The sequence below is a fragment of the Ovis canadensis genome, chromosome 2 (assembly GCF_042477335.2).
Source record: "Ovis canadensis isolate MfBH-ARS-UI-01 breed Bighorn chromosome 2, ARS-UI_OviCan_v2, whole genome shotgun sequence".
Taxonomy (NCBI): Eukaryota; Metazoa; Chordata; class Mammalia; order Artiodactyla; family Bovidae; genus Ovis; species Ovis canadensis.
In genome coordinates, this window is record NC_091246.1 from 163,441,524 (window position 1) to 163,459,055 (window position 17,532).

Consider the following 17,532-nt stretch of genomic DNA (forward strand, 5'->3'; position numbering starts at 1 on the left):
ACAGCCATCAGCTTCCTGCCCCTTGTTGGAAACTTTTGTTAAGCATAATTTGAAACTGCTTTTTATGTTTCTAAAACTAAGTTTATTCTAAGGACCAAAGCAAAGGGTCAAATAATTTTAATAATTACCATGTACTCCAAATAATATTTTAACTAGGAAATCCTCTACAGTGATTCTACATAATGATTTATGTTAAAACCAAAATGTCAATTTACATAATCAGAATAGAGTAACTATATAGTTTTATTGTTAGCATACTTTAACTCCTCAGGATAAATCAACATCGTCACTTTAGCAAATGTGGCATTCCAGAACTGAGCACTTTGTTTTCTTATTTGTTTGTTCTTGTGTGAAAATATTATGCATAATAATGGCGAGATCTGTTCAAGAAGTTCACTGTCATAAGTTCCAGTGTAGCTGACATGTAGACAAGCAATAATTTCTCCTAGTAACTTTTCTAACTAGGAAAAAGAAAAAGTTCATTAGGGTAACACTTAGAAATGTTACTTTTCAAAGAGAAAAAAATTAAAGCACAAAGCATACCAAACAACTCACAGAGTATGTTACCATTTCAATTTTTAAAACTCAAATGACTTTAAAACGATTTTATTGATTTATTTTTGGCTGTGCTCCGTCTCTGCTGCTGCATCGGCTTTTCTGTAGTTTCACAGAATGGGTGGGGGCTCCTGTCTAGTTGTGGTGCCTGGGCTTCTCGCTGGGGTGACTTCTGTTGTGGAGCATGAGCTCTAGGGCACACAGGCTTCAGCTGCTGCAGCACGCAGGCTCAGTAGTTGCAGCTCCAGGGCTCTAGAGCACTGGCTCAGCAGCTGTGGCATGCAGGCTTACATGCTCCGCAGGATACAGGATCTTCCCAGATAAGGGACAGAACCCATGTCGTCTGCATTGGCAGGCAGATTTTTTTTACCACTGAGCCACCAGGAAGTCCTCAAATGGCTTTTAAAAAGCTGTCACCTTCAATATATAATACCCTTTATAAGCTGACAGGAACTTACTTTATTGATAGAACAGCTTGAATTCAAGCTTATTTTCCATTAACAGAAGAAATTTGTTTTCACATAAATTATGAGATTAATAGTTGCCTAACCTTGGAGCCAATTACCTTCACACATAAAAGAATGAGACAGGAGTAGTTGAGTTATATGAATTTAAGGCAATATTATTAAATCATGAATGATCCTTGGATTATACCCATTTCATATCAAAAGTTCATTAAAATTAAAGTATAATGATATCCCTTTAAAACAATCAGCAGAATTATATTGAAGGGAGACATTTAAATTCTAAAACTTTTCTTCATGAAAGTATGTTTTATGAACAATGTCTATTTGTACCTTGTTGTTCATACAACTATACACTTTAGGAACTTCATCAAACCTAGAAGAAAAACAAAGAGTAGCATTTATATTCTAGAACATTAAACCTAGAAACATTGTAATGCAGCCAAAAACTGAGACATGTAGTGATATAAAAAGGTGCCCAAAGACTTAACAAAAAAATGTCAAACTGCAAACATTAAACAAACTTGTCTTTTAACAAAGGAGTTAAAGAAAAATATCTGGAATAGACCTCAAATTATTATTACTAGTGACCTGTTTCTATGCTTTTTAAAAAGCATATTTTTATGAAGTTTAAGGACTAAAAAAGGCTTGCAAAAACTTAATAAATTTGAAGTCCCTTTAAATCTGTTCCTAAAGCTTCCTCTGTGTTTATGAAAAAAAGACTATATTATTACTGAACCACATAAGCTTGCTATAAAGAACACTGATGAATTCTCTCAAAATGCTTCTTTAAAATACGTTGGGATTTTTTCATGGTTTTTCTCTCATATGCTGCTTGCTTTGGTTCAAATGCAAAAGGTAATATAAAACACCACAAACTTCTGGAGAGTAATTCAGAAATTTAAATGCACACACTTTTTGAACCAACAATTTCATTTTAGGGCCCTGTTCTGCAGGAATAGTGGCAGATGATTTATGTACAAATATATTGACCTGTAATATTGTTAGTTATGAGAGAAAAGACTAGAAAACATGTTCAGTAGGAAATTGGGTAAAGTGTCATGGAGTCCTGCACAGACATTAAAAACAATGAGATACTTAGGTTAATGAATATCATATACTTGACTGCTAAGTAGTATGTCAACTCATATACATTATATATTTAACATATAAGCTTTTTGTACTAACAATTCTGTAAAGAGATGCACTAAAGTAAAAAGTGTGTTGGATAAAAAATGAAAAATAAAGGGACTTCCAATTTCTACCTCATATTTTATTATTTGAGCTATCTTTTTAACAAAAGCATAGTTTCATATATTATCCACTCCAGTAAACTTTAAAGATTAAGATCTTTAACAACAAAGCTGATATGACAACAACAGAAGTTTGCTACCCATATCTAGTTATATATGTTTAAGTCTAAGAGCTATTAAGGCAAAATACTTACTTTGAGTTTTCATAAAATAATGCCAGAGGTCTTGTTAAAGTTGCAAATATATTCCGGATCATAGAAGGCAGAGAAATACGTCCAAGAACACTGGAAAGAATGCTGGTGATTGAGTTGCCAATGGTGAGGAGAGTATCAGAATGTACTTCCTTGAGGCTCAATGTGTGAAAAGAACAGATCACTCTCACAATAAGTTTAATTAGAGAAGCCAACTTCCCTAAAGGTTCCTTCTTCTTTTTGGACCAGTCTGTAGGTCTCTGTGGTGCTAAAATAAAATTAAACAGTGACAGCTTTTAGAATTAATGGTAATTAAAGCAAACTAATGTAACTAAATGAAAAATATGATCTACTATTTTGGGAAACAGTGTTTTAAGCAAGAAGCATCAACGGGTGAATAACTCATGAATCAAAGTATGCTGAGTAACAAGATATTTACGAGTCTCAAAGCACTTGCCACAAAACATTATTAATTTTGTTTCCTAATGAATTTTATAGTGTAAAACCGACAGATATGATCTTAATCAAACAGTAAATGTTAACATCCTCAATAGTGGGACAAACTGACTTATATGCTTGCTGACATAATGCACTGATAATACCGAATTACTTCTGTAGCATCCCCATAAAGAAATAAAACCTCAATCTAATATTGAGGAAATACTGATAAACCCCAATTGAGAGACCTTCAAAATTTAACCTTGCCTTTACTTCACTTCTACTGGTCATGAAAGACAAAACTTGGGGAACTATTTTAGATCAAAGATTTGTCTTAATGAGTGCTGTGAAATGTTCTAGGAAATAAAAGTGGAAAAGGGGGCGGGGGTGAAAATAAGAGAAAAGAATCAACTGAAACTGAGGGATCCTAGTAAAAAATATTTCGTGTCTGTGTTTAATTTTTGCCATGTTTCGCTAAAACAAATATTACAAAGTAAAAATTATCAAAAACTCTCAAAGTGATCCTGATGCATATTTATGAATAATAACAAATTTTATTTCAACTATTGGTAAATTTTGTTTCCTCTCAGCTTGTGCTGGCAGTTTTTAGATATTTCCCCTAGTTTCAATAAATTTAAACAGCCAGGAACACCTCTTGCAAGACAAGGATTGAAAACAAAAAAACATTTCTAATTCTGGGTTTATAGATCATGGAAAATGATATTCAGTTAATTCTAATTTTTCAGAAGTTAACAAAACATGTAAAACTTTCAACAAGGAGATCATCATCTATGCCTTATCAAACTTCAGGGGCTTAAAAAATATATTCTGATATAATTTTCTATATAACCTTTCTATAGCTCAGGTATTTTAGAGAATTTTATTTTTCCTGACAAAGAGGTAATCAAATTAAGTGTTGTTCGGTCTGAAAGGGGACTAAGACTAAAGAAAAAAATCTATTTCTGTGTCTTGAGGCTGGGATGCTTTAACTACCAAACAAGTTATTCTATATTACTATAAAAATGAAACACCAAAAAACAAAAAAAGCACCAAAAACCACCCCCACCCCCAAAAAACCCTGCAAATATTTTGTTCTAGAAATCTTTACACTAATTCAAAGAAAGATGTTATTAAAGGAAAATTGAGTATGTTCCCACTCTTTAAACAGGAAAAGTAACCTTTAAACAAAATATTTTTTGTAACTAGAAGGTTCTTTTCTATTCAGTATGATCATATATAATCACTGGTAGAAAATATAATTTCAAAGAACCAATTAGTACATTAACAGCTCATATTATAATATAATCTAGAATTAATCAAGGCATATAGTTATGAAAATAAGATTTGTTAAGATTTCAATTGCCAAATTTTACACAGTAAAAACTGTGTTACACTTTTAGAATCATTTTACATTTCCTATAAAACCATAACCAATTAACCACTGCCATGATTTTCTATGCAATTTATATCAATTCAATGATCATTTCAGATAAGGCTATCAAATAAGAACATTTTAACTAACTTCAAGCTTTTTGTCCAGATAATCTTTTGTAACCAGATGGAGTAAGTAAAACCATCTGTATTATTAGGCAATCTCTACATAGGACAAAATTTGTTTCTGCATCATAAAAAGGAGTTATACATTGCAGGGGTGGGTGAGAGAGATACATGGAGAGAGGGAAAGAGAGCAAGCATGTGAACTAGCAAAATAGCATGGTTATATACCATTAAAAGTAGGTAAAATGAGGCGGGAAAAGCTATTAGGATTTGCCCTGATACAGTTCAGACACCCTTGCTTATACTGAATGAACAAATAAAATACTTACATTTAGTTTTGGGTTGATATTTAATATTATATGGTGAAAAGTCGATGCAATCAACCATTACAGTAATAATATGAGTGATCCTATCCAAGAACAATAAATTCTGGAAAAGAACAGTTAGGTATTGCATGACAATTTTTTAACTAATGGCATGGTTTATAAAACTTGTAAGCATGAATAAAAAAATATAACACTTTAACTCCCATGTATGAGGTATAGTAACACACATCACAGTTGATGCCATTTAAGATACATTAACTATATGTGTGAGTCTGTTAGTCCTTAGTTGTGTTCAACTCTTTCTGACCCCATGGATTGCAGCCTGCCAGGCTCCTCCACCCATGGAATTCTATAGGCAGGAACACTTGAGTGGGGTGCCATTTCCTTCTCCAATTAACTGTATGGTTATGACTATTTCCCAGTTATCTGCTGTGTGCCAAGTATTCAATACTATACCTTTTTTTCCCCTCAATACTGAAATGGAAGTGTTCACTAAACCCAGAAAAACCAAACATAAAGAAGTTGCTAAGCTCCCTGATATTCTTTCCACCTTCTTCCTCAGATCCAAATGAAACAGAACAGAGGAAATCCCAGTACCACCAGTCAAGAACATCTCAAACAAAACAACTCAGTGAGCTTTCATAGAAGAAATTGAGTAACAAGACACAGGGAGGGTTCTGAGAAAAAGATCTAATCATTATTAGAAAAACCATATGGGTAAAAGACCACTGTAAAGTTCTATACATTTGCCTTTCCTTTATTCTCCAATACTGTTCACTTCTCCAATTCACTGGACTAATTCACAGGGCTGCCAAAGACAACCTTCCCCAGTGGATGTTAAGAACCAAGGGGAAGGGAGAGCCCCCTGGCCTGTTAACCTATGGATACCACATGGAAGGTTCAGTCCAAATGACAATCTACACACCCATACAGAAAAGATATTAAAGATCTAGATGCTTCAATCTTGATCACAATTACAAGGCAAAGCTTCCTTCTAACTACAATTTGCTATCAAAGCCAGATAAACAGGAGTTCTCTCCTGGGTTAGGAAACACATTCCAGCTAATAATATTGCTCAACATTAGCGTTTATTGTCAAATATGAAAAGGTGTGTTAAACACCAACAGAACTAATCAACAAGGAAAGAGGTAGTAACCGAAACAGAAGAAAATACCCTCAAAGGTAAGAGGAAATCATATTCACTTAAAAACATTAAATGTAAAAATAAAATTATAAAACACTTCAGCATTTAAACTGAAAGGCGGACACAGGAATATCAAGCTCCCAAAAAGCAGTACCAGAAATAAAGCAAAACACAAAGAGATACAGAGAAAGAAGAGACACAGATGATGATGCCTCAAGACCTCAGTACTTTTCCCTCAGATGAAGGAACAGCTCCTTAAATTCAAAGGATCTACCAAGTACTTAAAAGAACAATTTTAAAAGATGCCACAAGACACAACCTTGGTGAAATGTCTAAATTCCAAAGGTAAAAAGTAAACCCTAAACTTAAACTAAAAAACAGGTTGATAATAACAAAATTAGTATCAAATGATGAATTTGCAACAGCAACAGTAACAAAAATAACAAGTCTTAGACGTGTCGTTTGTAGAAAATGAAAAACTTTACAGAAAATGGAACAAATGAGACTATCTTTAACTTCAGAGCTGTGATAAAAAATTTTCTGGAACCTAAAACTTGTAACTAACTGGTTATATATTTGACAAGATGTTATTAGTCACACCATATGTTTATCATTTCTACAATATAAAAATTGGACAACAAGGAACTCCAATCTCACAAATGAAGGTATCTGCAAAAAATCTTAAAAACACTAATCTACAATGTTTGAAAAGAATTTCACTGTGACCAAGAAGAGGATCTCAAGGACACAAAATTGGTCTAATATACAGAAATGTAAAGAGATTTCAAATATGCTAGCAGTAACTAAGTACAGGCAAGGAAGAGACCATTTATACTAGATGAAAAACAACTATAAAAACCCCCCAAATCAAGCAAGCTAGGTTAAGTTTAGAACTAAAAAAATATTTCTGAACAGAAAAACTCAAAGTTATAAAGATAAAAATTATTTTCCACATTAATCTCTGAATGCAATATAACCAATCATGCCAAGCAAAATCCCAACAGGGTATTTTTAAAAATTTAGGAAGATTCTAAATTTCTTCAGAAAAGAACAAAATGTTAGTCCATCCAAGACAAGAATTTAAAGGCAAAAACCAAGGGTCAAGCTCTTCCCTAAAAATCACAAAAGCATTCAACAAGTTCACTGTCTCTGTGGCCAGTAACAGCACACTTTTAAAGCCACTCTGCCAAATACTATGATATCAAAATTCCACAATCACAACCGACACATTATAACTATCTCTACTCTTCTCAGCAGCGTAACCACATCAAGGACTAGAAATCTTTTCAAATTAATAAAATGGTATGCTTCAGAGTAATAAATAAAATAAATTTCAACTGGGAAGAACACTGTATTCACATATATATGTGCATATAAATATGTAGCTTATTGGTTTATTCTAGAATGATACATACCAAACTGCTGACAGCAGTTATTCTTTTTATAGAGTAAGGGAAAGGTGTGAATAGGAACCTACATTTTTAAGACCACAAACTTCCAAAGGACAGACTTTAAAAAGCTAATAGGTATATTAAAGACCTAAATGTAAGACCAGAAACTGTAAAACTCATAGAGGAAAACAGGCAGAACACTGTAAGACATAAATCACAGCAAGATCCTCTATGACCCACCTCCCAAAGTAATGGGAATAAAAACAAAAACAAACAAGTGAGACCTAATTAAACTTAAAAGCTTTTGCACAGCAAAGGAAACTATAAACAAGGTGAAAAGACAACACTCAGAATGGGTGAAAATAATAGCAAATCAAACAACTGACACAAAGTATATAACCAGCTCATACAACTCAACACCAGAAAAACCCAATCAAAAAGTGGGGAAAAGACCTAAACAGACATTTCTCCAAAGAAAACATATGGATGGCTAATAAACAAACGAAAAGATCCTCAACACTGCTCATTATTAGAGAAATGAAAATCAAAACTACAATGAGGTATCACCTCACATGAGTCAGAATGGCCATCACCAAAAACTCCACAAACAATAAATGCTGGAGAGGGTGTAGTGAAAAAGGAAGCTTCTTAAACTGTTGGCGGGAATGTAAATTGATACAGTCACTATGGAAGACAATATGGAGACTCCTTAAAAAACGAGGAATCATCATGACCCAGCAAACCCACTACTAGTTATATATCCTGAGGAAACCGAAACTGAAAAAGACACATCTACCCCAACGTTGTGAGAATTGGACCATAAAGCAAATTGAGCACCAAAGAACTGATGGTTTTTGAAGTGTGGTGTTGGAGAAGACTCTTGAAAATCCCCTGAATGGCAAGAGATCCAATCAGTCCATCCTAAAGGAAATCAGGCCTGAATATTCATTGGAAGGACTGATACTGAAGCTGAAACTCCAATACTTGGCCACCTAATGCAAATAACTTACTCATCTGAAAAGACCCAGATGCTGGGAAAGATTGAAGGCAGGAGGAGAAGGGGACAACAGAGGATGAGATGGCTGGATGGCATCACCAACTCAATGGACATGAGTTTGGGTAAACTTCAGGAGTTGGTGATGGACAGGGAGGCCTGGCGTGCTGCAGTCTATGGGGTTGCAAAGAGTCAGACACGACTGAGCAACTGAACTGAACCCCAAGGTTTACTGTAGCACTATTTACATTAGCTAGTACAAAGGAGCAAACTAGATGTCCATAGACAGATGAATGGATAAAGAAGCTGTGGTACATACTTTTTCTCAACTGCACATGGAACATCCTCCAGGAAAGGCCACATCCTGGACCACAAATCAAGCCCTGGTAAATTTCTAAAAATTGAAATAATTTCAGCATTTTTTCTGATCACAATGCTGTAAGATTAGATTATCAACCACTGGGGAAAAAAATGTAAAAAACACAAACATATGGAGGCCAAATAAGGATCACTAAGGAAATCAAAATATGCACAGAAACAAATGATAATGAAAACACAACAACCCAAAACTTATGGGATTCAGTGAAAGCGTTAGGCGGGAAGTTCATAGCAATACAAGGCTACCTCAGGAAACTAGAGAAACATCAAATCAACAACTTAACCTTACACTAAAAGCAACCAGAAAAAGGACAACAAAAAAAAACCCAGTTAGTAGAAGGAAAGAAACCATAAAATTCAGAGCAGAAATAAATGGAAAAAAAAAAAAAAGGAGACTATAGCAAAGGTCAATAAAACTAAAAGCTGGTTCTTTAAGAAAATAAAGTAGATAAACCATTAGCCATACTCATCAAGACAAAAAAGAAAAAGTCTCAAATCAATACAATTAGAAATGAAAATGGAGAAATTACAACACAGAAATACAAAGGAACGTAAGACACTACTATGAGCAACTGTATGTTCATTAAATGGACATGGAAGAAATGGACAAATTCTTAGAAAAGTATAACCTTCCAAAACTGAACCAGGAACAAATAGAAAATTTAAACAAATCACAAGCACAGAAATTGAAACTGTATCTTCCAACAAACAAAAGTCTAGGACCAGATGGGTTCACAGGTTAATTCTACCAAAAATTTAGAGAAGAGCTAACACCTATCCTACTCAAACTCTTCTAGAAAATTGCAGAGGAAGGAAAACTCCCAACTCATTCTATGAGGCCACCATCACCCTGACACCAAACCCACACAAAGATGCCACACAAAAGAAGAGATAACTACAGGCTGGTATCACTGATAAACATAGATGCAAAAATCAACAAAATTCGAGCAAAGAAAATCCAACAACATACTAAAACGATCATACATCATGACTAAGCAGGCTTTATTCCAGAGATACAAGGATTCTTCAATATTTGCAAAAGCAATGTGATATACCATATTAACAAATTGAAAGATAAAAACCACGTGATTATTTCTATAGATGCAGAGAAAGCCTCTGACAAAATTCAAACCCATTTATGATAAAAACTCTCTAGAAAACAGGCACAGAAGGAACACACCTCAACATAATAAAACCCAGATATGACAAACCCACAGCAAGCATTATCCTCAATGGTGAAAAAAAGGAAAGCATTTCCTCTAAAATCAGGAACAAGACAAGGGTGTCCACTCTCACTGGAAATCCTAGCCACAGGAATCAGAGAAGAAATAAAAGGAATTCAGACTGTAAAAGTAGTAGTAAAACTATTTGCAGATGACATGATCCTCTATATAGAAAACCCTAAAGATGCCACCAGAAAATTACTGGAACTAATCAACGAATATAGTAAAGTCAAAGGATATAAAATTAATACACAGAAATCCCCTGCATCCCTATATGCTTACAATGAAAAATCAGAAAAAGAAATTAAGAAAACAACACCACTCACCACTGCAACAAAAAGAATAAAATACTTAATAAATTAACTTAAAGAAACAAAAAACCTGTATACAGGAAACTATAAAACACTGATGAAAGAAATCAAAGATGACACAAAGAGATGGAGAAATATACTGTGTTCTTAGACTGGAAGAATCAGTATAGTGAAAATGAATATACTACCCAAAGCAATCTATAGATTTAATTCAATTTTTTTTTAACAAAAAAATTTCAAAATTTATATGGAGACACAAATGACCCTGAATATCCAAAGCAATCCTCTAGGAAGAAGATTGGAGCTGGAGGCATCAACCTTCCTGACTTCAGACTATTCTACAAAGCTACAGTATTGTACTGGCACAAAGACAGAAATATATATCAATGGAACAAAACAAAGTCTGGAGATAAACCCATACACCTATGTACACCGTACCTTTGACAAAAGTGACGTCGCTCAGTCGTGTCCGACTCTTTGCGACCCCATGGACTGTAGCCTACCAGGCTCTGAGGAGCCTCTCAGTCCATGGAATCCTCCAGGCAAGAGTACTGGAGTGGGTTGCCATTTCCTTCTCCAGGGGATCTTCCCAACCCAGGGATCGAACTTGGGTCTCCCGCACTGCAGGCAGATGCTTTACCATCTAAGCCACCAGGGAAGCTTTTGACAAAGGAGGCAAAAGTGTACAATGGAGAAAAGAACAATCTCTTCAACAAGTGGTGCTGGGAAAACTGATCAACTACATGTAAAAGAATGAAACTAGAACATTTTCTAACACCACACAAAAATAAATTCAAAATGGATTAAAGACCTAAATGTAACATTAGAAACTGTAAAACTTTTAGAGGAAAACAAAGGCAGAACACTCGATGACATAAATCACAGCAAGATCTTCTATGACCCACCTCTCAGAGAAACTGAAATAAAAACAAAAATAAACAAATGGGACCTAATTAAACTTAAAAGCTTTTGCAGGAAAACTGTAAGCAAGGTGAAGAGTCCTCAGAATGGGAGAAAATAACAGCATATTCAACTGGTAAATAATTAATCTCCAAAATACACAAGCAGCTCAGTACCAAAAAAATGAACCCAATCAGAAAGTGGGCAAAAGACCTAAACAGACATTTTTTCAAAGAAGACATACAGATGGCTAGTAAATACATGAAAGATGTTCAACATCACTCATTATTAGAGAAACACAAATCAAAACCACAATGCGATATCATTGCACATAGATCAGAACCGCCATCATCAGAAAGTCTACAAACAATAAATGCTGGAGAGGGTTTGGAGAACAGGAAACCCTCTTACACTGTTGGTGTAAATGCAAACTGGTACAGCCACTGTGGAGAATAGTATGGAGATTCCTTAAAAATCTGGGAACAGAATTGCCGTACGACCCAGCAATGCTACTGCTGGGCATATATTCTGAGGAAATTAGAATTTAAAGAGCAACCTAGAGTCCTTTGGCAGATGAATGGATAAGAAAGTTGTGGTATACAGACACAATGGATTTCTGTCTTTTTACTCAGTTATAAAAAGGAACATATTTGAGTCTGTTCTAATGAGGAGGATGAACCTGGAGCCTACTATACAGAGTGAAGTAAGTCAGAAAGAGCAAGAAAAATATTGTATATTAACAGATTTATATGAAATTTAGAAAGACAGTATCAACAATTCTACTTTTATGGCAGCAACAACACAGATGTAAAGAGACTTTTGGACTCAGCAGAAGGCAATGATGGGATGATCTGAGAGAGTAACATTGAAATATATACACTACCATATGCAAAACAGATGACCCATGCGAGTTTGATGCATGAAGCAGGGCACCCAAAGCTGGTGCTCTGGGACAACCTAGAGGGACAGGGTGGGGAGTGAGGTGGGGGAGGGTTCAGGATGGGGGGGTGGGCCACACGTATGGCCAATTAATGTTGATGTATGGCAAAAACCATTGCAATATTATAATTATCCTCCAATTAAAAAAAAAAACAACTAGGAATAAAACTACCATATGACCCAGCAATCCCACTACTAGGCATATACCCTGAGGAAACCAAAACTGAAAACAACACGTGTAACACAATGTTCTCACTGCAGCACTATTTACAGTAGCTAGGAAACAGAAGCAAACTAGATGTCCATAGACAAATGAATGGATAAAGAAGCTGTGGTACATATATACAATGGAATACTGCTGCTGCTGCTGCTAAGTCACTTCAGTCGTGTCTGACTCTGTGTGACCCCATAGACGGCAGCCCACCAGGCTCCCCTGTCCCTGGGATTCTCCAGGCAAGAACACTGGAGTGGGTTGCCATTTCCTTCTCCAATGCATGAAAGTGAAAAGTCAAAGTGAAGTCGCTCAGTCGTGTCCAACTCTTAGCGACCCTGTGGACTGCAGCCTACCAGGCTCCTCTGTCCATGGGATTTTCCAGGCAAGAGTACTGGAGTGGGGTGCCATTGCCTTTTCCGACAATGGAATACTACTCAGCCATAAAAAGGAACATATTTGAGTCAGTTCTAATGTGATGGATGAACCTAGAGACTATTATACAGAGTGAAGTAAGTTAGAAACAGAAAAATATTGTACATTAGTGCATATACATGAAATCTAGAAAGATGGTACTGATGAACCTATTTGCAGGGCAGTAATGGAGATGCAGATGTAGAGAACAGATTTATGGACAAGTGTGTGGGGAAGGAGAATGTGGGATGAATGGAGAGAGTAACATGAAAACATATACAGTGCGCTAAGTCACTTTAGTTGTGTGCAACTCTTTGCAACCCTATGAACAGTCTGAGCCCACCAGGCTCTGTCCATGGGATTTATCAGCCAAGAATACTGGAGTGGGTTGCCATGTCCTCCTCCCAGGGACCTTCCTGACCCAGGAATCAAACCACGTTTCTTACATTACATGCACTAGCAGGCAGGTTCTTTACCACTAGCACCACCTGGGAAGCCCAACATATACACTACCATATGTAAATTAGATAGCCAGTGGGAATTTGCTGAATGACTCAGGAAACTCAAACAAGGACTCAGTAACAACTGAAGATGCATGGGAGGTGGAAGGAAGTTCAAGAGGGAAGAGACCTATGTATACCTATGGCTGATTCACGTTGACGTATGGCAGAAACCAACACTATATTGTAGAGCGATTATCTTTTAATTAAAAGATTTAAACAAAAAGCTACCAGGTATGAAAAAGCAAGATATAGGATGGCAAAGTCCTGTACTGTTCATCTAGAATGGCAAAGGCATACCAGAGCAGTAAAAGCACATCACCATCAAGTGGTCCTGATACACAGACCTTAGAGTCCAACGACACAAAACTGTCTCGCAAAGCTGTTACCTGTTTTATACCCTGACTTCATTACTTATAAACTAAAAGCATTAGTTAATGATAGTTCACAAACATTATCTCTATTTACTTGAAAAGAATTTAAAGCAAAAAAGGTCGGTATCAGAATAAACTCACTGAAAGGCCTTCATCTTCCAAACTGGACATTATCTTAGAAGACAGTTCCTCACAGCATAAATTCTCTTCCGCAGTTGCCACCAAAGCTGCACAGCGAGCAAATGCTCTATATAATTCTGACCAAGTTTTAAGTAAGGTCTTCATGGTGACCTAACAATAATTTAAAAAAATTTAGAAAATGTGTATCTACATAGCAAATAACTTAATAGAATACATCTTTAACATTTTAAAAACACAGTAACACTTAAGGTATCAGAAGAGACGAGCACAGGGTAGTAAGTTTGCCTACGTTCCCAGAGCTCTAACCAAAGAGCTGTAATAATACCACTACACCGGCAATTAACAAAGGTGAAGAGGAACTTCACTCTCTTCACCACTTTCCTTTCTTCTAAGCTGATTTATAAGTCAATAGAAAGTCTTATAGAAGCTCATTACAAAGAGTAACATAATATTTAAAAACTGCAAATTCCTCAAGTAAAAATTTACCTTACCATTGGAATTTTTTGTGCTGGAAAAATATGATTTATTGGCAAAATCAGCGCACCATAGATAGCACTGAAATTATGTTCTAAGGCATCACCTTGATTCACTTCATTGGTCTGAAAAAAGAAAATTAATGAAGTTAGACAAATCACCACCTAATTCTAGTCCTAAATAGTGACATCTTACAGTAAGAATCATGTTCCCCAATGTTGAGATGTTAAAACAGATGGTGAACTCCTAACCTCTGTAATCTTTGAGATTAGGGTCCTTGCAGATGTAATCATGCAATAAGGAAGTCATGCTGACTTAAGGCACGCTCTAATCCAATAACTGGTGTCCTTATAAAAGAGGAGGTTTAATAGAAGATACTTGGAAGAACACCATGTGAAGATAGGCTGAGATTGGAGTGATGGATTCACAACATCAACAATTGCTGGCAGCTAAGAGAAGCATGGAACACACCCTCTTTTAGAGCTCCAGAAGAAACCAAATCTGCCAACATCTTACTATTTAAATTCTGGCCCCAAGAGGTTTAAAAAATAAGTTCCTGTTGATTTAAGCCACCAGTTTGTGGTAATCTCTTAAGCAACCCTGGGAAACAATATTATACTGTATTTTAAGTCCTAAAAAAGAATCCCAGACGTGATTCCAGAATCTTTTACTATACACAGAAGGTAAGACTCAAGCAGGGACTAATAAAAATGGCCTCTAGCAGACCTCAAACAGTAGGAAACCATTTAGGAACATAAATCTTGTTCTTCCAAAAGAATATGTATAATGGAGTGTTGGCTCAAGTAGCTAAAACAAGGGCTACTGTATAATCACATAATTCTTCAGAGTCCTCACTCCATTTGTAAGTAATAACACACGATTTCACAAAGAATAATTCCATTTAAAGATTGATAAAGCTGCTAATGAACTATTAATAGTGACAGAACTTGAGCTCCATACTCTGCCAATATTATCACTTTAGGTATTTAAATGTAAAGGTCAGTCAACTCAACAATTAAAGGTTTAGGAACTATATGGCTTTGAGGTAATCACCACCATGATTTGACCACAGAAACCTAAAAATATATAGTTTAGTCAAGACATCCATATTATTCCCCATAGCACAAATGAAAGAATCCAAGATATAAACAGGGAAATCCGGATCTATCATGTGAGCCTTCTGGCTTTCTAATCATAAGAGAAAATGGACTATTTAGTCTCCACTAAGTTACACGTTTTTGAATAAGAAAGAAACACAATGAAAAGAAATCAAGTAATTTAAAGAACAGAAAATTAACCAATCCCACGGATAAAATATGTAATATCTTCCATTCAAATACAAATTTCTATTCATATACTCTTGTGCTATATAACAAAGAAAGAAAAAAAAGGCACTAAACTGGAGAGAAAACATGCAGCTGACTTATATCATACCTGATTAATCAATTCTGTTAATGGGGTGACTATAATATTCCACATTCTCCAAAGATGCTCCTTGTTGTCCAACTGCTTTGCATTTTGATTAATAACATTTAAGACAGAGTCACTGAAAGCTAGTGGTGAAGTTGGACCAGAAAGAACACAGCCCACAAGTGTTTCCAGGTTGAGAAAAAACCTGATGGAAAAAAAATTTTGAACTATGCATTAACTGTACTTTTTGTAAAAAATAATTTACATTACAGCAAAGTTACCCCCCAAAATGAATCTCAACTTTTTTAATTTTTAAAAAATTTATAATAGTCTGTAACTCAAAAGAACATCATTCAACAAACTTTCCAAAATAAACAAAATAGTTTAACATTACCTTTCGTCTTCCACACCACACTCCAATAGATTGTTATTGAAAATTAACTGAATTAAGAACAAAGCAGGGGTTCCCTGAAGAAAGATGGGAGATGGCAATCAATCTTCTTGTTACCAACAATATACTCCTCTTGTTACACTTGTTTTGTACAATTATGTGAAATATGACCCTTTCAAGTCTGAGGAATTTTGAAATTACTTAGGATGCAACAAAAACGATAGCAAATGTACTTCCATAAACTACACACAAAAATCAAGTTCTTTATATTTAATTATAGCTGTTCCATCTAGTCAAGCAATTGAAGAATATTAAGAGATTCCAGATATAAACACTGACTTAAAACTTGCTGGATCAACAATACCTACCATCCAGCAGATATTAAATATATTTCACTATAACTAAGCCAGTGTTACAAAGCTTCCAAAACTTGTAACAGTAACCAAAACTACATTTACATAAAAGCAAAGAGAAACCTTTTATTCTAGAATCCTTTAATCCAGGAAAATAGTTCCATCAATATGCCATTATTTAATTCCTCACAAGCATACTTCGTTGTATTGTGCTTTGCAGATAAACGGCATATTTTACATATTGAAGGCAACCCTGTTTTGAACAAGTCTACTGAAACCCTTTTTCTAATAGTATTTGTTTACTTTGTCACATTTTGGGTAATTCTCACGATTTTTCAAACTTAGTATGTGTCCTGACTGCTCGATGGACCAGCTATAATTTTGTCACCCTCCCTCTCCTCCGGCCTCCGCATTCCCTGAGACTCAATATTGAATTTAGACTAATTAACAATGCTAAAGTGGCCTCTAAACGCTGAAGTGAAAGGAGCTGCACATTTCACTTTCAACCAAAAGCTAGAAATGATTAAACTTAATAGTGAAGGCATGCTTAAAGTCAAGACCAGGGGAAGTAACTACAGATGTGGTGGAAATAGCAAAGAACTACTGGACATGGAACAACAGACTGGTTCCAAATAGGAAAAGGAGGACATCAAGGCTGTATATTGTCACCCTGCTTATTTAACTTATATGCAGAGTACATCATGAGGAACACTGGACTGGAAGAAACATAAGCTGGAATCAGGATTGCCAGGAGAAATATCAATAACCTCAGATATGCAGATCACACCACCCTTACGGCAGAAAGTGAAGAGGAACTAAAAAGCTTCTTGATGAAAGTGAAAGAGGAGAGTAAAAAAGTTGGCTTAAAGCTCAACATTCAGAAAATGAAGATCATGGCATCTGGTCCCATCACTTCATGGGAAATAGATGGGGAAACAGAGGAAACAGTGTCAGACTTTATTTTTGGGGGCTCGAAAATCACTGTAGATGGTGACTGCAGCCATGAAATTATAGATGCTTACTCCCTGGAAGAAAAGTTATGACCAACCTAGATAGCATATTGAAAAGCAGAGACATTACTTTGCCAACACAGGTCTGTCTAGTCAAGGCTATGGTTTTTCCTGTGGTCATGTATGGACGTGAGAGTTGGACTGTGAAGAAAGCTGAGCGCCGAAGAATTGATGCTTTTGAACTGTGGTGTTGGAGAAGACTCTTGAGAGTCCCTTGGACTGCAAGGAGATCCAACCAGTCCATTCTGAA

General features: G+C 35.6%; 1 protein-coding gene across 8 annotated transcripts in view; it reads right to left on the minus strand.

The window, feature by feature from the left end:
• The window catches only part of RIF1 (replication timing regulatory factor 1), a 57,510-nt gene that overhangs the window by 16,354 nt on the left and 23,624 nt on the right, over positions 1–17,532 (minus strand). For all 8 annotated transcript variants that reach the window (XM_069577592.1, XM_069577591.1, XM_069577590.1 and 5 more), the window contains exons 17-24: positions 15,923–15,996; positions 15,553–15,733; positions 14,136–14,243; positions 13,645–13,794; positions 4,728–4,827; positions 2,467–2,731; positions 1,353–1,395; positions 259–461 (exon numbers count right to left, since the gene is read on the minus strand). In XM_069577592.1, coding sequence (XP_069433693.1) covers positions 259–461; positions 1,353–1,395; positions 2,467–2,731; positions 4,728–4,827; positions 13,645–13,794; positions 14,136–14,243; positions 15,553–15,733; positions 15,923–15,996 — 1,124 coding nt within the window. The remainder of the gene's footprint in view (positions 1–258; positions 462–1,352; positions 1,396–2,466; positions 2,732–4,727; positions 4,828–13,644; positions 13,795–14,135; positions 14,244–15,552; positions 15,734–15,922; positions 15,997–17,532) is intronic.